Below are 19,866 nucleotides of genomic sequence, written 5' to 3' on the forward strand. Positions count from 1 at the left end.
GTTGAACTTCTACAAAGGAATTGGAGCAACACCATGGTTCCTCAGGTATAACATGAAATTAGCTTTTGTTGTCCAAAAGCTCCTAAGAGACCCATCTGCTGGCAGTGGCACTGGCAGTAACCTGGTGCTCTCCACAGAGGTTTCTACCTACAGGACCTGTCTGCAGCCCCTGGAGCACACGGTTCAAGTGGGTCAATCACAGGTGGTGCGCATGGTGCTACTCTGCGTGCAAGTTCAGAGCAGCATCCTAGGCTTAGGTCTGTGCACTGGACTAAAAAGTGGTCTAATAAAAAAATAGAGCTTTAAAAGTACCTAAACAACATGACAGAGTTTGTGGCTCTGAAATATCTAACATGTTTAAGAACTGCACTTTCCAGGAAATATTTCAGTTTGAGAACTTCAGGAAAATTATTTTCCGAAGTGTGAAGTAATTCACATACATGCAGTAACAATGCACAAGAAAGGGAGGAATATTTTTGAGTATGCACTTAAGTTTGCAAGATTGTCATTTTAGTGTTTATAGTCCATTTTGCACATTACAGTTCTGTCTTAGCAAAAGCACAGTTGCAGCAGCATACATTCATCTTTATGCTGCAGATTCAGACAAAATCAAGTACATCTCAAAAACTGAGGAGTGAATTTGGGAGTCTGACTGAACTAAGACTAATTCTGACTGTAGAATGCCATGTTCACACAGTATCATTAAAAAACTTGGAGATTTCAGTAGAAATTCTTGCATTTTGCATGTATTTTATTCTGTTTTATTCTTTTTGGCTGACTTGGTATCTCAGATTGCTTAAAAAAAGTCCATTTTCTTAATGTTTTCAAAGACAATTTATACTTTCATCTCTATCCTCTTGCCTTTCTGAAACTGGTTTAATCTCAAATGGCTATTCAGTATTAAAAAGCACCTAAAATAATGTCATTTCAAGTTCCAGTAGTATAGAGTTTTCAAACTAGTGGCATCTTTCCTTTTCAATATGTGCTTACCAGTCATATTCTTTATATCTGTTCAGCAAATGCAATACAGATTTATTCTTTCCAGAAAAACCATGCAGTCCACTGAAATGTCAGTACCTGTAGCTCAGCATATCTTTCTTGCAAAGTTCCTTAAGAAAGGTGTTTGTATATCTGCAGTGGACACTGATGTCAGTTTTCTAGTGCTGATTTCCTTGGCTCAAAATTTTCCCTTCGGAGGAGTTTTAATTCTCTCAGCTCTTGTGGGTGTAAGCTCTGGTCAACGCCAGGTGTTAGCTTGTAATTTAAAGGAGATTCAATATAACCATTTCTGTAGAGACAAACCCGCTTGCAGAATTCGAAGGTGCTAAACATAACACCGAAGTATGGCACAATCTGATAAAAAAGTAATATAAGAACAAAAAAAATATTAAGATTTACTAGTAGCATCCATAGCTTAGATGTTTTAAAACAAAGGGAACTTCTAGGACTTCAGATCTGATCTGCTAATAGACCTTGTCCTCATTTATATAAAATAAGAGTCTCATCTCAAACTATGCTGGCAGCAGGAGTGTGCTAAAAGTAGGAGTTCATTGTTGTTACATAACTAATTATAGCAATATTGTGAAGAAGAACGTCTATGCTAGCCTATAGATTACCAGAACTTGCCAAATACCCACGTACATCCTAAGCAATCTCAGCAAATCCTGGCAGGAAATGTGGGATTTATTCTACAAACACTGGAGTGACTCCACAATTTTCTTCTTTTGCCCCTGCAGAACCAGCAGCTCCAGGGCCACTGGCTTTGTATCAGCCAAAGTAAGGCAGTCACAGGCAGGCCATCACAATCAATCCCACTGTCACTCCATTAGCACTAATTAGCTGGCCTGTAGTATTCTATGTAGGTAATCCTCATCACAGCACTATAACACGTATTTATGTAAATGAAATTACCTTCTGTTTAAGCTACCATGCTTTATTTCATGCTTTCAACTCACCAAGGGCTGCAGTAACTGATACACATGCATTAAATAGCTGGCTGAAAGCTCAGCTTTGGACTTCTGGGCAAGTGGCTTATACAAGCACACTTTTCTTTGCAGCTTACTACAACATGTCAAATTACTGAAGCTCAGGTCAGAAGGACAATTTGTTTAGCTGTCCTAAGTGGATTGCTTGCAATCCCCCATCCATTCCACACCTTGTGTGTTAGGAACACCCGCTTCTTCAAAGCTGTTGAAATGAACTTTCAAGTGGTGACATCTAGAAGCCAAGTTTGCATTTGGGGAAATACAACCAAACCAAATTCCAAGACTGGTTTATAACCTGTTTGTCACTGATTCTGTCATCTATAAGATACTAAGTACAAAGGTATGTCATAAGCTTTCTATCCCCAACTGTCCAAAACTATCTTGATTCCTTCAGGATAGTATTTGACTGGGATGAAAGCAAAACCTCACCTTGAGCAGACTGGGTGTGAGTCCACTCCAAAGTCCCAGCACACCTTTGTTCTTCACAGTTTGCCGGAAGCAGTCAGCCATGCCAGTAAAATGGACATCAACTCCTCCATAGTGGGGAAGCCAAGGACTCTGGGCCTGTCAAGAGACACCCAGGGGCATTTAGAACAAGCAGAGAAAACCAAAGTAATTAATTATTTTCTCCATTCTGGTATATAAGGAACAGTCAATACCAGGTTTCAACTGACTGATCTGGATTCTTCCCAAAAGTATCCAATTCAAAATATAAATTCAAAAGGGAAAGAACTCACTTTTTGATAGGTATGAAAGTGAACAGTAATTTCACACAGCACCTCCTTTTGTGCCATGTCACTACTAGCAATAAATCCCACCCTTGTGAGGACAGACCATCCAAACAAGAGCCACATATCCCCATCAGCCCCATGCCAGCTGCTCAGGTCCAGGTATTTCACATTCCTGGCAGTGGAACACTATGAGAGGGAAGGTTGGAGCTGCACAGCCTTCCTGTAACTCTGATCAAACCAGCTGACTTGTCTCTGGCTGCTGAAGCTGTGTCTGCACTGCTGTGAGAAACAAGAATCGTACTACAGGCTTAGGAGCAGCAACATGGCAGAAATGGAAGGAAGAAAAGGAAGAATGGAACCTTGGTAGGCCTTTCAGGTGAGCAGTTGGTGCCTGTGCTCCCATATCAATGTGTTCAGTTGATAGGGACTAGTTAAAGTTAGCTGGAGAGAATCCTGTTGGCTGGCAGCTGAACTTCCAACTGCAGTACAGTGTCTGTTCACATGGAAGAAGTGTAGCTGGTCATTTTTAACAGCTAAATCCTTTCTTCATTAATCTCCTACTGCGTTAACACAGACAGGATAAGTTGAATAATCCCATCCTCTTCCATCTGTGCACAAGCAGCCATGGATTTATTTCACATTGACAAATCAGGGTTTCACTCAAACACATGGCAAGTGGACACTTTGGTGTCAGGGGCCCCAGGACACAGGTTGATGACTTGCAAACTGATCATCCTAAGGTAGAAGTTGGATAAAAATGGGGCTTGTACAGTTGATTGATGAACAGGGGTATCATGATCCCCACATTGATCTGAAACACCGCATAGAGTAGCGATTTTTCACTCCTTGTCCAGACTAACCTGTAGCTGCTCAGAGCTGCTAAGCCTATGACAAGCCTCATCAATTGACAAGTGATGACATTTTCTAGATGCCTTAGCTATAGCATTTCAAATTCTTTGCAACTGAGATGATGGAAAGGCAAACAGATCAAAACTCATCAAATCTCTACATATATAAGAGAAATTGCTAATCAAATAGTTACTGGCAAATCTACTGTTAAAATTTAAAGGCTGAAAAAAAGACCCTGATTACCTCTCTCACTCAGGATATAGTCTCCTTTGTGTAAAAAAAAAATAAAAAATCACAGATGACGATTTTTTTCTCAATTTTTTTTCTGCCTGATTGAAATGCATGTGAAATACCTCTTATGGCAGGTAACAGGTAAAAACCTTCTGCACAAAGACTTTCATGTCTGTACTGCAGAAGATGTTGAATGCTCCAACTGAGACTTCAGAAACCAGTTCTATAAGAATGGTGATACTAGCACTAGCAATGCTTTGAAGAAAAGTAAAATAATTAAAGTATCCATAAAAATGCAAGCAGTCATAGGAGAACTAGATTCAAAACCCTGTTCTGCTTTCTGGACTTACAGTCAGGTTCTACAAGGGTTTTTTTTTGTAAATTAAGTTATAAGCAGCCAAGCAGTAAAGAAAGACAGGTTTCTGAAATGTTTCAATACACAACAATGCTATTAACATGTGAGTTCCTGTCTTTTTCAGTCCCTTTGTGATAGGCAGGGCATGGCCTGCCAGAATTTAACTTTGTGAGCTTGACTTAATCCCCTTCATTACTGTACACACTGCAAAGGCACAGATCAAAGGTTTTGATTACAGTACTCTTGCCTGCAACACCAAAAGAAATGACAAGCACAGTGCAGGTTTCAGTAACACAGTAAACACCTCCAGAAGGCAGTTAAAAAGGAACAGGTAAGTCAAACCTCTAGATTTCCAATCTGCCCATAGATACTGACCTCTTAAAAGATTTAGTGAAATTATTTATAGTACCATTCCCCACAGACAGAGCTGTTTCTAAGATTTCAGTTTGTGAAGTGAAGTATGTGTTGCCAGCCTTTCTGCTTTACAGGAGCTGTATGCTTCTGGGACCTTGCACACAGTATTTAAATAACAATAGTCCACAGAATCTCAGAATCACCTACTGCAAGAGGAAAACTAAAAACTGTATCAGTGTGTAATTAAAACTTCAGTATTTTGGAACATAGCTAAATGAAGTTAAAATGTATTAATAAAATAATAATACTCCAAATGTATTTCATTTGGCACTATTGTTCATGAAAAAAATAGCTGTGGGTTTTGGTGGCTCTTCATCTAAGCATGTTCACCATACTGCAACCCTCACAATCACCCTATGGCACCAGAGCCAGAAAATGGAAGCAACAAAACAGATCAAACTGGTTTTTCTACTTCCTTTGCAGAAACCTACCATGACATACAAATCAAACAGCTAATCTCATTCCAAAAAGGTCAGATTTATGACAGAGAATTTCATGCACCTCAAAGCAGCTGTAATTCCTTGCTTTTGACACCCCTTGATGCTATGGGCTGCTGCATGGAAACTTATTTATTAGGAACTCTTTTAAAGACTTCCTTCCTTCCAGCTGCAGCTGTCTCAAATTGCAGGAGCCTGGGGATACAGCTCCCTGTGCTGATAACAGAGAGCCAAGGTGTTACTCATAGTAGTAGCAGGGATAAGTTGCTTATCTTTTTACCTCTGATGGACAGTTCTCTAAATTATTAAAGCACATCTAATGCAGAATTGCCTCCATCTGCTCTCTTACAAACACAGTATTTTTATATCCAGAGCCCCCCAAGGTGACTGTGTCACTGCAACACATCCACTGTTCTACTGCAACACTCTAAACCCAATAGAGACATGCCCATACCTGCATTCATATTCCTTCAAAATAAACAAAATATTTTAATAAAGGTGCAGTGTCATGACTGCACATTAGTTGTTACAGTTAATTGTTACCTGAAGACTCTTCAGATACCGTCTCTCCCACTGTCTGCATTACGAGGTGACTGCCAGAACAACATAATCCCATTTTGGGAATTGATCTCACAGACCTTTTCAATGACCTCCCTCAGCCCCCTCTCCTGTGCAGATGAAAACTTTTCATTTGCTTTTTGGGACATTTTGGTTTGCAATTATTTGTATTCACATGTGCCAGAGACTATGAATTCACACATTTAAATCATGTACTTCCTCCCTTTTCCCTGTTCATAAAGTTTGTTGGTACAGATATTTACTATTTATTTTCTGAGTACACCATACTCTTGGCATGGAATATGTGAGATAACTAACAGTGAATAGCTGTCATCAGTGGTATGCTACCCTGATGGTGGATAGAGTAAAACTGCTTGTTATTTACATATTTTCAACAGATTCAGGTGTCCTCACTTCTGATTACTTAAAACAAACGTACAGGAAGACAATTTAGACACAGCTCAAGAGTTCACACTCTTAATCTGGAAGCTAAAAAAAGAAGTCTTTGCAGTCTGGGTTAATAAGGGCATATGCAACAGGCAAGTGCAGCTGTAGTTCAAAGGAAACTGAAGGTCAAGGATTGCAGTTTTCATTCAAGCTAATACCACTCCAGTCAACAGAAATTTCACTCAAGTGAAGACTGGATGCTTGAAAGAGTGTTTCATTCCACTACAATGAAAAAAAAAAAAGTAAATATGTGTTAATATTTTCAGGAAAAATACATCCTCTTGGGCTTAATCAATTCTTCCTCCTAAAGGTCAGCCTTACTCAGCAGTCATTCCCTGTCAGTGGTTTGGTCATGCTGACTTACCCCTGGTTAAAGTCCACCCAAAGGTATTCAGGCACAGAGGAAGGTAAACCATGGCAAGCTATCAGGATACAGTCGGTTCAGAGCAGCACAGCACAGATGACCTGCAGTGTCTTGTGCTCCAGGAACACCTTGTCCTTTCCTCTGTAACCTGAACTGGGGCCAAATCATGGAGCAAAACAGCTTCAAGCTTGGTCAAAAGCTTGACTCTTTGCTTTAAATATATATCACCAGGCCAGTTGTACCCTGAGGCTTCACAGTTTGTCGCAGAATCCCTCCTTTGCTGCTGAGCCTAAGCTTCCTCTGCTTTAACACTGCTACAAAGTTTTTAATACAGAATATAAAAGTCTTTCTCCTCAAGGCAGGGCAAACCCCTTGCATGGGCAACTCTTGGCGGCTTCCAAAGATACCTCATGATGCTTCAGCTCAAGCCCTACAAACAGATGCATCATTTTCATGCATATTAACACTAATTTATTAAATGGTGCAAACCCTTAGCCAGACTAGCTTGGTCCAACACTTCACACAGTGGATGGCAACACTAGTTCCTGCATCTTCTGCTGCCCATCTAGGAACTGAGGAGAAAACTAATTTTGATTGAGGCTTTTCACAGGTCATACTTTCATTTACCTTACATGGATAAGTTAAGGATTTACACCAAACCAAAATAAATCACCTATAAAAGACTCACAGAATGAAATAGTTTGGAAGAGATATTTTGAGATCAAATCCAACCTTGCAGGAGAAGGGATTACAGGCGACCTCACCCCTGGTAAGTAACAGCTGTGTTAATTAGCCAATACAGCCTCGTCCCTGATGAGTCACAGCTATATCCAATAAAGATAAGTGTGATAAAAGGGGTGGGCTGGCTAGTCGGGGAGGAGTTTGAGGAAGGACTGAGAAGCACGGGAGAGAATTACTGCTGTAAGGTCAGACTGGGTCTGCAGTTAGAGCCTGTTGTTAGAACCTGCAGTCACAGTCTAGGTGGGTAAAAGCCTGCATTTGTAGTCTGCAAACTAATCCATGTAGACATAGCAGGAAATAAGCGGCAGTCAGAGGCTGCAAGGGAAACCTACAGTAGGAGCTTGCTGCAGCCAGAGTTGGTGAATAGTTGGAGTCAGGATAATTGAATTGTAAGAGGAATAAACCAGGACCAGAATCTTGGTTAATGTCTACCTCTAACAAGAGGGCTGCTGCAACACAACCTATAACATAACACCTCCTCAATTATACCATGGCACTGAGAGCCATGTCCAGTGTTTTCATAAACATGTCCAGGGATGGTGACTGCACCACCTCCCCAGGCAGGTGATTCCATTGCCCAGTCACTCTTTCAGTCTTTTTCTGACATATAACCTAAATTTTCCCTGGTGTAGGGGAAATTTAACTCAGTCTTAAGACTATGTCCTCTTGTTCTGCCAGTTGTTGCCTTCAAGAAGAGACTGATCCCCACCTGGCTACAACCACCTTTCAGGAAGTTGTAAAGAGCAGTAAGGTCACCTCTGAGTCTCCTTTTCTCCAGGCTAAACAACCCCAGCTCCCTCAGCTGTTCCTCACAGGGTTTGTGTCCCAAGCCCCTCACCAGCGTCATTGCCTCTTCTGGATGTGCTCAAGCGTCTCAATGCCCTTTGTAAACTGTGGGACCCAGAACTGGACAGAGCACTCAAGATATGGTTTCACCAGTTCTGAGTACAGGGGAAGAATGTTCTCCCTGCTCCTGCTGGCCACACTATTCCCGACCCATGCCAGGATGCCATTGGCCTTTTTGGCTACCTGGGCATGCTGCTGGCTCATGTTCAGTTGGGTGTCACCAGTGTCCCCAGGTCCCTTTCTGCCTGGGCACTGTCCAGCTGTACTGCCCCCACACTGTAGCATTGCAGGGGGTTGTTGTGGCCATCAAGAGAGTGTTGATCAAGTTTTAGCTCCTGTTTATGGAATATTTTCCATAATTAGTCACCTTGCATGTCATAGGCACATCACTCTAAACACAGACAAATGGATGGAAGACTGTCCTGTATAACTGATGCAAAAGTACTTATGCTGGGGTAACAGTAATAGCTGTACCTCCAGAGACATTACTGTCTCTTGGCTGAAAGTTATGCCTGTAATATCTGTGTATGAACAGCAGTGAAGCCAGCCTGTGGTAGGTCCTGTCTGCTGGGTGAGCTTATGGAGTTTAAAAAGGTGGGCTGAGTTAACCCATCTGATCTGTTCCAAAGCAGATTAAAGAGCTCTTCCTTACACCACACTGATGACAGAGCTAAAGCAGCTGTAAGAGGCTGGCAGATACGATCAGCTGGCACTACCAAATCTCAGTTTGGGAGCATGGTGGCCACTTTAGTGTCTGGGAAGATCAGTTGGAGAGAATTGCATTTTGCCATCCCTCAGACTTCCTGCATGTGAAACAGGTACAATGTGTTTTCCTGCTTTTCTTCAGCAGGCCACTGTGTTGCAGTGCAAAGCTACCTCAAGGTGAGTATTACATAATTATCACACCACAGCTTCTTGGATGAACAGGTTTAGAGTCAAGGCAGACTTCACAGGTAAAGCAGCCCAGTCCTGCTTCCACTCCTTGATCTACAATTTCTTCCTCTTATCCAGTTTTCCTACTAACACTCTTCAGTGTTCCGACTTGACAGACACAGTCCTCACGCTTTTCTCCTGTGGAAGTCTGGGAATCTAAGAAAAATGTTTCTGAGATTTGTTCAAATTGAAAAAAACTCATCAAGAAGGCAAAGCCTATGTTATGCTCCACGGCTTTTTTCAGGCATTGTCTTGACTATTTACCAGACCAAATACTTCCCTAAGCAGCAGAGGAGTATTCTGCAACAGCTTCAGAAAGTGGTATAAAATATGTTTGTAACAACATCAATGAAACAATTAAAATTGCAGGTAGCTCAAAGCATTCAGATATAGTGAAAAAGAGAAGGAAAGAAGGGATTTTACCACAGCCAGAATCTGCCATCTATTACCTATTTGCTGATAATCAGAGAAGCCAGGCTGGTCTTAAATTCAAGTACCACCCAGGGCATGGGAACCTGGCTGATGCCTGAACCCGAGCAGCAAGAAGAAGGTGAGTGTGAGATCATACAGAGAAGTAAGGAAAGAACTCGCACTACAGCTTCCTCCTTAGAATGAGGCTCTAAATATTTCACCTATCTGTGCACTTGTTTTCACAACACTTGATGGAAGTTCATATCTCTGAAATTTGCAATCTTTTGTCAAGTTTACTTGAAGCTGGACAGCAGAATCAAAAGTTATTGAGGACAACGACAAACTAGCAATCGTATAAGCCTCACTGAAGAAATCCTATTATAAAAAGTAATATTGCTCCTTATTTGCTTCCACACTATGGAATTCATGTAGTCAAATGGCTCAATTTCTGAAAACTTTTGTTTCGTGCTGTTCGCTATTAAAGGGTCTTCCTGCCCAAAGGCTCAGAGCATATACGCTTTTGAGATGTTGTGTGAACCACATGATCCACAAATGATTTCTTAGTTTTAAACCAGGTCATGACTCCAATAACTTTCCTATTCCCAGCTGACAAGAACACAGATCTCATGAACAGCAGTGACACTACAGCTTGTGAGCTTCCAGAGACTGCATGCCAGGTGAGTGACTATCCCAATGAAAGAACTCAGTAAGTCACTCATGCTTAAGCAAAGCAGAAGCACTGCTTGTCATCTCAGCAGAGAGAAGGAACATTTATCATTCTTTTTTTCAAAACTCTTTATAACCCAGCCACTATGTTCTTGCTAGACTGACTTTTACCATGTAAGGGGGGGACTATTTTCAAATAAATACTTAAATAACAGTATTCCTTTTAAAAGAGAGGCTTTTACTTTAAACAGGGTACCTCACAAAATAAATGTCTGCTTACTTTTCTTCACCTTAACACATAGCATTTACATAACTTACAACAGATTTCATATTTGCAGAGCAAATTGTGTTTCAAAGAACAAAAAAAAAAATCCAACAAAAATCCCAGAACACATTGCAGATTTATAGGCAGCCCAGACCAAACTAATAGAAGAGTCTACTTCTGGGGTGATGCATGGCAACTATCTACACTAAAATCAGTAAGCCTGTTTGTTTGCAGGAGTGAAGCAAAGTCAAAGCCTGCATTTTGAAACAGAAAGATCAGCACTGAACAATGCTTTCCCCACAGAGATGTCCTCACAGCTTGAGAATGCAGTGCAGTCAACACCAAAAATGTGCTGAATCTTGCACTTTACTAACAGTATGATTTATTCTCTGTTACAAGGGTTTGATGGCAAAGCTATATCTGAGTAGCATTTACTGGTGAAGGAGAGTTTAAGCAAGGTTACAGTCTAAGATATTGAAATATGGAGACAGGGCTGAGCTTCTGAAAAACAGGCAAAGTTTGTTCATGCAAGCAGGTGAGGAGTAACTGTGGAGTACCTGTGAAGCTTTAAGGACATCTTTGTGCATTTTGCTTAAAAAACTACCAAGGTCACAGGTCAGTTTGGGACAGAGGCTAATAAATGTCGCTCAGGGGTGTCTGAGCCCACTTCTGCATGTCATGAGCACTAAGAGGGAAGTGCCAAACTTGAATACTGGGTTTGCACTGACCATTTGTGTGTTAGTATGTTTTCAGTTCCATGCATAGCCTGGGATGGATGCCATTCTAATAATAACCTTCTGTACAGCCTGTAACAGCTTTAAATTCATCTTCCCTTACTGAAATGCCACAGCTCAGTCCAATAGGCACTTATGAAGGTTATCATTGACCAAAAAAAGATGTAGGGAAGTAGAAACATTACCAGTGCTTCCTTAAACCCAGACTCATTCAAAGGAAAGTCTCCCTGCTAAAGGCATAAAAAAAATTGAAAAAGAAAAAAGTGTTTTTGTATGCAAGTCTGCAAGGTAAAAAGGGCAGTTATTGAATACAGCTTAGAAACTGGATTTAACAAAGAACACTATGTTGTGAGGTAAGGAAGGAAAGACAAGAGTAACAGAAGAATATAAAGGTCAGAAAGTTTTTGTTCAGAAACTGAAACATCATAAAAGTAAGTCAGGAAAACACTTAATATAGAACATAACTCTCTTTCACTAATCCCCTTCTACAGATGCAAAACAAAAGCTGTATTTCCATGCTGAAACATGCATACAGTACCTCTGAATTCTCTAACATGCCAATCAGGAGCAAAGTGAAAAAAGGAAGACAAAGGAATAAAATTAGGATAAGCACAACATAGAGGACTCAAATATTCAGTAAGACTCACTCATATTAATTAACATTTATTTTAAGAAAAACATTCAAGTATATATAGCAAACACAGCATCTTTAAAGAAAAAACAACAAATCTTGATAAAGCTAATTCTAACAGAAAAGGCAGAAGAAGCCATGGTTACAGAGCAAATCTGACTTCATAAAGCATCACCAAAACACAATTCTTCCTCAAGAACTGTTCACTGACAGTCAGCTCCTACTCCCACAGCTGTCAGTGACAGAAGCAGCCAGCATCAGAAGTGTAGGATTCAGAAATGTGAAGTGAGAAAGGATGAAGCAAGATTATTACAATGCAGATCAAAAATAGCACCTTATCCTTCCTCCCATAGCAGAATTAATTTCCTAGTCCATACAAACAATTCAAGTATTGTCCAGATGAGAAGATGAATGGAGTTAACTCTTCTAAAACTGCCTAGCATATCAGGTAAAGATCTGAACTGGGTGTCCTGGTCTCATGTTTGTACTCGACCCCAGAATCAATGGAGACAGCCTTCTATCCTGGTTTTTCAGTTTTTGCAGCTCCTGAGATTGTCTTCAAGCCCCTGGCTCCCCATCACCAGAGCTTCACTGGAAAAATCTTCTTTAGCAACATACTCCCTCCATCTGTCAGACTGGTGGGACAAAAGGGAGGGAAAAGGAATCTGATACTGATTTCCACAGTGTGCTGGGTTCCTCTTCATACAGCATAAACCCAGCATCCACTGCTTCAAAAAAGCCCAGCATTTTTCCGTGTGCACTGCAAAGCATGCACAAGGCCCAGAGGTAGCTGAAGGCTTTGGTAGCCCCCTCTTTCTATCAGCCAGAAAGCTGAGTCACTAAATAGAGGCTGTTCAGATGTATCTGCTCCCCCATTTTCTACAGAACTCTGAAATATTTTCCTTTTCTTTATTCTTCCCCTTTCTGGGTCCATGTCTTTGCATGACACTTTTCCTGGTGCTGTACTAGGCATTTCTCTCTTCTGACCAGCACCCTACAAACTGCACAGACCAGCAAGCACAAAGCTGAGCTGATCTCTGCAAAGCTGGGTCATACCCTGGTGCTAACTGGCAAACCCAAAATTCTTGGATAACCTTGCAGGAGTTCCAGCGTGCTCTTGGTATCAATATGGGTTGCCATTTTCAACAGGTCTCTTTTCTGGACAACTCTACATGAATTAAGTAATTTCCAGTACCCAACATATTACAGGATTTCACACTTAGGCAGCTCGTTTTTCTTGAAATACCTTTGCTTTCTCCCATGCCTTCAGAATAAATCACTAAACAGGAGGTGTTTCTCTAAGCTCAAAAAAATCACTGTTCAGTGTTGCAATGCACTTATGAGGAAAAAACCTCTCTGCTGATGAGCCTTTTGTTTTCATGCAAGGTATTTTTAGCCCCTCCACGTCCTACATATTTAGGCAATAAATCCAGTTCCCGTATTGCTGGAAGTGCTGATCAGATGATTAAACCTCCCTTCAGTGGAAGAGCACGGCCTAGTGGCAGGAAAATGAGACGCGGGCCTGTCCCACGCCTGTCACGACACAGCCTGACAGGAAACATTGTGCCAATCACAGCCAAAACCTACTTCTGAACTGATTACAAAAGTTGGATGTTCAAGTAACTGTTGCATAGACAGAAAATATTAGAAGAACAGTAAATGCCTTTATTTTCTTTTATTCCTCAGAGCAACAGTATTGTTGTGAACATACAGATAGAAAGTTAAAAAAGGCTTGTAAGAAGCATTTGCTTTCCTTAGACCCACTGGTACAGCTGGATAAAATGATGAAGTTTTCGTGCTCAGAATCCCTTTCTTGTCTGAAATATTTTATAATATTCCTGATGAAAGCCCTCAGTTTAAACCTTGACTTCTGGACACATCAGCTACATGGGCTGGTCTGATAAAAGACCTTACTCCCCCTGCTGAGGTTCTCTGCTACAAGATGGAGAGAGGGCAGTGAAGGCTTCTGTGACACAGCACCTGAGCCCTGAAAAGGGGAACTCGGGAAGCAGGAGAAGGAAATTCACAGTTTCATTGACGTTTTGCTACCTTTTGACTTGCCAACCAGGCTACCACTTGATGAAGGGGGCAAGGACCTATATAAGGCTGCCACAATAAGTGACTTTTTCTAGTAAGATCACAAAAGCTTCCCATAAATCTGCAACCCCAGGAACTAGGCTGAAAACCCAAACTAATATGCCCCTGACAGAGAATGACCATATGATGAAAGCTCTTCACTGTCTCTCTACTGATGAAGTTCTAATGAAAAGCCAACATCAGCAAGTGAATTATGCCAGTGAGATGGAAGCCATGGCATTGTGGTTGTTTTGTGGGGTTTGGGTCTTTTTAAGATCATTATTGTTAAAGTTCTGGAGAAAGGATCAGGAAGATACAGTAACTCTCATTTTGCTTATGCTCCAGGAAAACAGCAGCACCTGCAGCTCATAAGTCATTTATTAATCAGAGGAGTCAGAAGTAAGAACAAGAACAGTTATGATCCTTCAACTTAATACTGAACAAGTTTGTTTTGTGGTGAGGCAGGCAGACACACAGGCTCTGAAAATGACATGGATCTCATTCATCCTGCCTACCACCAAGGGGATGGAATTTCTTCAGCTGGCAAACTTTCAACCTGTATTTCACTGAAGGTTTGCCAATTCTGAATTTTGAGAATTTGATGGAACTGCTATGAAAAAGGAAAGAAATAAAACTATAGAGATGGAGTCTGAGAGCATACACATCCCATGATAGTACTTAAACTCATATCAAAGGTATTAACAACCCATTTGTAGCAATGATTTCCAGACTTGAAAAACAAAACAACAAACAAACAAAAACCCACAAGTGAGCAAAAAACCCAACACAACCAAAACCAAAGTCTTTGTAGCCTACTGGTAAGGGAAATAAAATGGCACCCATGATCACCTGGCTATTCTTGTCCCAAGCTCTTGCATCAAGCACCTACGACAAAGTACTGGTAACATGAATGTTCTGTACCTGCATCTTCCTCTTGACAGTCTCAAAGGGAAAAGAAAGTGTCTGTGCCACAGCAGCTGCTACACAGCCATTCATGAAGTTTTGAAGAGGAGTGAAATGAATGATGGGTTCTTGCCAGATTTTGTCCAGACTGATGTAAACAAAGAATGAACCTGCAGAAAACGGGACCGCACCTAGAAAGCAAACCAGACAGAATTGTATCAACACACAGTACACTTAGAGAAGAGAGCTGCTCATCACATAACTAGAAAGATGGGAGGAGCTGCTCCCAATTTACACCTCACATTCCCCAAACCCAATCCAGATGTTGAAGAACTTTATGCCCTGATTTATCACCAAACACCCATATTGTACCACCTAGATCTGCTGATAGGGGCATACATTTATCTATTGGAATGTGCATGTTAGAATTTTTAACTGCTGTAGCCTCATGACAGGAATTACAAGCACTGTGTATGTTGTATATAAATGTTTTTTAAGAGTTTAATGGTGAAAATTGTGCATCCAACCACAATTAGATCATCTATAAAAGAAGGAAAAGAGTATTTTGCTGAACACTTAACCACATATAAAATGCTACACACTTGGTCCTAATTTGAAGTAATAAAGCTGCAGCAAAAGTTATCAGTATTGCAGTGTCTTGCAAATCTCCGTATCTTCTACAAGAAAACATTCCTATTTGCTTTTGAAATCGAGAGAGCAAGTGAACACACTACACAGCTGCAACAAAAAACAGGCAGTGAGGTGATTTTCATCCCAGTATTGTTTTACCTAATATTGCTGGTGAAACACCACGGTAGAGTGCACGGAGTCCTTCTTGATGATAAATCTTGTAAAAAGCATGAAGAATTCCTTCATAAGATGGTTCCAGCCGGTTCTGCACGATGAGCCGTGTTTTAATCACATCAGTGGGGTATGTCACAATGGTGGCAACCATGCCAGCCAGACTTCCTGCCATGATGGCTCTCCAGTGGTTGATATGGCCCAGCTCATCCATGAAAAGGGTAACAAGTCTAAAGCAAACATATAAAATAAGTACTATTAATGACACTATGAAGAAAACACATGAAAAATTAAGGCAGATGATTCTTGATGCAAATGTTCTTCTGTCCACAAGCCACTGCAGCAGCAGGAATTGAAATTTTAACATGTGGCTCATCCAAGATCTTACTATACCTAACACCACACAAGCATCCATCTACAGGATGAAATTATTTATTTTATATTTCCATATACAGGATGAAAATTACCATGATTTAAAACACATCTGCAAGAAATTATCTGATCATCAGTTAAATTGGTCCAGCCTGCCAGTTAAGGCTATCACGTAAGAGGAAATATGTAGGTAATGACATCACAGGCCTGAGAGCAACTGGAACCTTCTTCTGTTACTTATGTTGGAACAGGAAGGTTCACAGGGACACGCCTCAGAGAAGACTTATGTCTAGGCACTATTATGCTCAGGAGTTAAAGACTCAATTTGAAAATTTGAAATTGAAGCACAGTTTTAAAAGCTACATACAAATCACGCATTTGTGGTGCACTGAAGGACTTTTCTATGACAGAAAACTCCTGCATCAGAAAATAATGTCAAGGAGGCAGCAAGAAGCAAGTAAAAACACTTCAGAGTTTTAGCTGGAGGTAAAGAACTGTATTATTCTATTTTGGAAGCATTAACTGAAACATCTAAACAGCACATCTACATTTAACCTGCATTGTGTAACCATGTACAGAACAAAATAATTTGCATATATCAACAAGTCACTGCTTGCTCAACTGATGTTTTTTCACACGGATGTGCATTTTCTACTGCATGACAAATCCTTTTATCTACTTGTCTCAGGCCCTGGGAGTGTCCAAGGCAGAAAGCTCAGCCAAGCAGAAGCAAAAGGGCATAAACCTTTTTTTCAGTGTGTCTTATGCAGTCCCTAAACCCACACAGCCTAATTTTCCTGTGTGTGCACAAATGCGTGGGGAAGGTGTTGGGGTGTCTCTAGGCACTACCTGATAACATTTAAAACTACCATGGAAAGACAAGAGTCCGTACAGAGTAATTGCTGAGGCATCATGGAGTCCCTGTTCCCAAGTGCTGACTGTACTCAGTCCTGCTCCTCCTGGGACTGTTTACCTAAGCTGCCCTATAACATTTCTCCTTTTGTGTTTTTTGCCTTTATGCACACCATTCTTCCAGTAGAAAAGACTTTCAAAAAACCCCTAGTGTATCAAGGGTTAAGCATATTGTATTTTATTTCCTGGTGGCCTACTTGCACCCTTAATTCAGAACACTCAGTGCAAACTAGACACAAACTTTAGCCTTGCTAAAGGAATACACTGTTTCAAGCTGAACAAACAAGTTATTATGCTCAAAATCAACTGCTTTATGTTGGTGCAACACACTGCCTTTCCTGTGAATTTTAAATTACATTTAAATTACTGTTGTGCCTTCCCACTCACAGTATCTTGCTCTTTGACCACTGTGTCTATTATGGCACAAAAAAGCTGCCCAGTTTTAGGGTCACTTCATTTGTGGTCTCCTGAAGGGCTCAGGCAGTGATGGACAGGTGACTTACAGGGGCAGATGAGTGACAAACCCAGCAGGTTGGCAGTGCCAGCAGGACTGTGCTGCTGCCCAGAGCAGAACAACTCATTGCCCAGCTGGGTGGAAATGTCATGTGTTTCCATGAACAGCTGACTGCAACAAAAAAAACCCTGAAGCCCAGCCCCCAGAGCAGCAAAACATTCTAGTGTGTGCAAACAGTCAGGCACTCCCTGCAAAGGCTGAGAGATACTGGCAGCAGAAGGGAATCCTAGGAAATAGCACGGTTGGCAGAGCTCCATCAGCACTGCTCCATGTTCATCCTGCTGCAGTCCTTCCAGCACTTCCCTTAGTTTAATATCTGTATATTATCAAAAACAAGATCTTAAAACAAATAATGTTACATATCAATGTCAAAACCGGTCATATTTATGTAACAGCTCCTGTAGGATAGGGCAAAATATCTGACTTATGATTTTGTTATTTTCTTTGATACAGGCAACATAAATACATGAGAGTGGATAAATTAATTAAACTGGTTGCAAAGAACAGATGTGACAGCCACACCCGCAGGTTGCACTGTAACTTCATTTCTAAATGAACCCGAGCAAAAGAATTTTAACAGACTATCGACCCTATTAATGTGAAGAACACCTATGATTTTACATGCAATTGCTGGCATATCACCTCACAATCGCCAAGCACGGGATAAATTAGGTAAATAAAATTTTAAGCAATGGTCCGCGTCTTTGGGGAGAAGGGGCGCACACCCAGCTGACCACCCGGCAGAGACACCAGACTAAACTCGGCACTGTCCATCCGCTCCCCTCCGCTGTTACGAAGGCCGGCGGGAGCGCAGGTCCCCGGAGCCCCCGGAGCCCCCGGAGCCCCGCGCGGGCCGGTCGCTTACCGGCGGGAGGCGGCGAGCTGCAGGGCGCTGTAGGGGCAGAGGCGCAGGCAGGCCGTGAGGTTCCCCTTCCAGAGGGCCCGCACGCCCTCGGTGCGGCACAGGCTGCGCCCGGCGCCGCGCAGCCCCCGCCGGCAGTGCCAGGTGCCCACCTGCGCCAGCACCGTCAGCAGCTCCAGCGGCGCCGTCAGGCTGAGGCTCAGCGCGCCCGCCAGCCCGGCGCAGCCCAGGCGCTGCAGGGCGGTGACCCGGCCGTCCCGGCGCAGGGTGGCCATGGCCCCGCCGGCCCCGCCGGAGCGGAGCGGAGCGCACGGAGCGGCCCGGCCCGGCCCGGCCCGGCCCGGCGCGGCGGGGCGCGGCCACACAGGGGCGGCGCCGCCCGCCTCGGCCGCCGGGGGGCGCTGTGGCGCGGGGCTCCGCGCGCCCCGGGCACACGCTGTGCAGGCGAAAGGAAAACCCGGAGCGGAGCGGCCCGGAGCGGAGCGGCTCTGCCCGCCGGTGAGCCCGGACTGTGCCCCCTACTCCTGTTTGCACCTGAATTCAGGGATTAGTACAGTGTTTCTATTTCTGTAGCCGGAAAAAAAGCGCCTTCCCAACAGTGACCCAGCTGCACCCAGGACACACCCCTTTCTCCTTACAATTAAACTATTTCCACAGGCAGCGAATGCAGCGACAGCACGAGTACAGAAAAACACCGCGTTCTGCTCCCGAGTCACTCTGTGTTGATGCTGGAACTGAGTGACCGAGTGAACATCAGTAGTATGATTTACGAGGTTGATTAGGTCAGGTTTTCTTGACCTGCTGCCAGAGAAAAGAAAAAAAGGCACAAGGAGGGGAGAGGCGAAAGTGGAAAGGAGATACAAGTTGAAACCAGAATCTGTGGAGTGAGGAGGTAGCAGCCAGTATGGAGGCAGTAGCAGAGATTTGCTCCAGAACAGGGTGTTCTGTTTCTTGTAATAAAATATCCCCAAACAAAAAACCAGCAATCCCCAGCCCCCCCCCCCCCCCCAAACCCCAAACAAACCCAAAATAAAAAAAAAAAAAAAACCAACCAAAAAACTCCACTGAAACTGAAAGCTATATTCAGTATCTTACACCGCATCCAACAGAACAGTGTCAGATGACTCTTAGTCTGCCTTTGGCAAGAATGCTCTGCTGCCAATCCGGTGGACTATTCCCGGATCAATAAAAGAGCTAAAAGACTTCTCTCTAGAATTGCACCTCTCTCCAGGAACTCAGCTACTTATGGTCTTGTGTTTTCTTGGCGAGAAAAAAGCATTTAACCATCAAGGAGGAGAAAAACAACAACAAAAGGGTATAACTTGCTATACATTAATAGTGCTTGGAAACAAGATTTCAAGCCTTATTTCAAAACTTCAAAGAAAATGGTGATATTTCTTCCAGGGTTTTGTTTTTTTTTTCTGTTGCTCATCTGCACAAGACAAACCTCAACTTAAGAGTCTTACTGAGCTCTGGTATTTTCCATACAGTCTTTCCCATTTCCATTACTCATTTTGGGGCAAGTTTTTACATACTTGTTCTGGCTGATAAAAAGAATCACCAGATGACCTCAGCCTCCCACAGCAATCTCTGGAGAAGAAGGTGGTTGGTGTGAGTCTCTGTTTTTCTCCTTTTTAAAGGGACCTGCCAAAATAAAACCATACATTAAAGTCATACATTAAAAAATTGGATATGTTCAAGGTTGGATAGAGCTTCAAGCAACCTGATATAGTGGAAAGTGCCCATGCCCATGGCAGGAGGGCTGGAACTAGATGATCTTTAAGGCAGTTTCCTTCCTTCCATCCTCCCTTCCTCCCTTCCTTCTCCT

At 42.4% G+C, this 19,866-nt stretch overlaps 1 protein-coding gene across 1 annotated transcript; it reads right to left on the reverse strand.

Moving 5' to 3' along the window:
* Positions 1 to 420: 420 nt before the first annotated feature.
* On the reverse strand, positions 421 to 18,420 carry SLC25A43 (solute carrier family 25 member 43). Its single transcript, XM_058847525.1, has 5 exons — positions 18,042 to 18,420; positions 15,367 to 15,608; positions 14,596 to 14,768; positions 2,415 to 2,549; positions 421 to 1,353 (listed from the first exon to the last, which is right to left on the reverse strand). Exons 1-5 carry the CDS (start codon positions 18,311 to 18,313, stop codon positions 1,150 to 1,152), a joined length of 1,026 nt encoding a protein of 341 aa, XP_058703508.1. The 5' UTR covers positions 18,314 to 18,420; the 3' UTR covers positions 421 to 1,149.
* Between the last annotated feature and the right edge of the window lie 1,446 nt (positions 18,421 to 19,866).

This window comes from Poecile atricapillus, chromosome 12 (assembly GCF_030490865.1).
Source record: "Poecile atricapillus isolate bPoeAtr1 chromosome 12, bPoeAtr1.hap1, whole genome shotgun sequence".
Taxonomy (NCBI): Eukaryota; Metazoa; Chordata; class Aves; order Passeriformes; family Paridae; genus Poecile; species Poecile atricapillus.

Coding starts and splice junctions, on each gene's coding strand:
- SLC25A43 (XM_058847525.1), bottom strand. CDS start 18,313: ATGGCCACCCTGCGCCGGGACGGCCGGGTCACCGCCCTGCAGCGCCTG. Junction 14,769..15,366: donor TGTTTCACCAGCAATATTAG/GTAAAACAATAC, acceptor TTTGCTTTCTAG/GTGCGGTCCCGTTTTCTGCA. Junction 2,550..14,595: donor CTGTCAAGAGGAAGATGCAG/GTACAGAACATT, acceptor GTCTCTTGACAG/GCCCAGAGTCCTTGGCTTCC.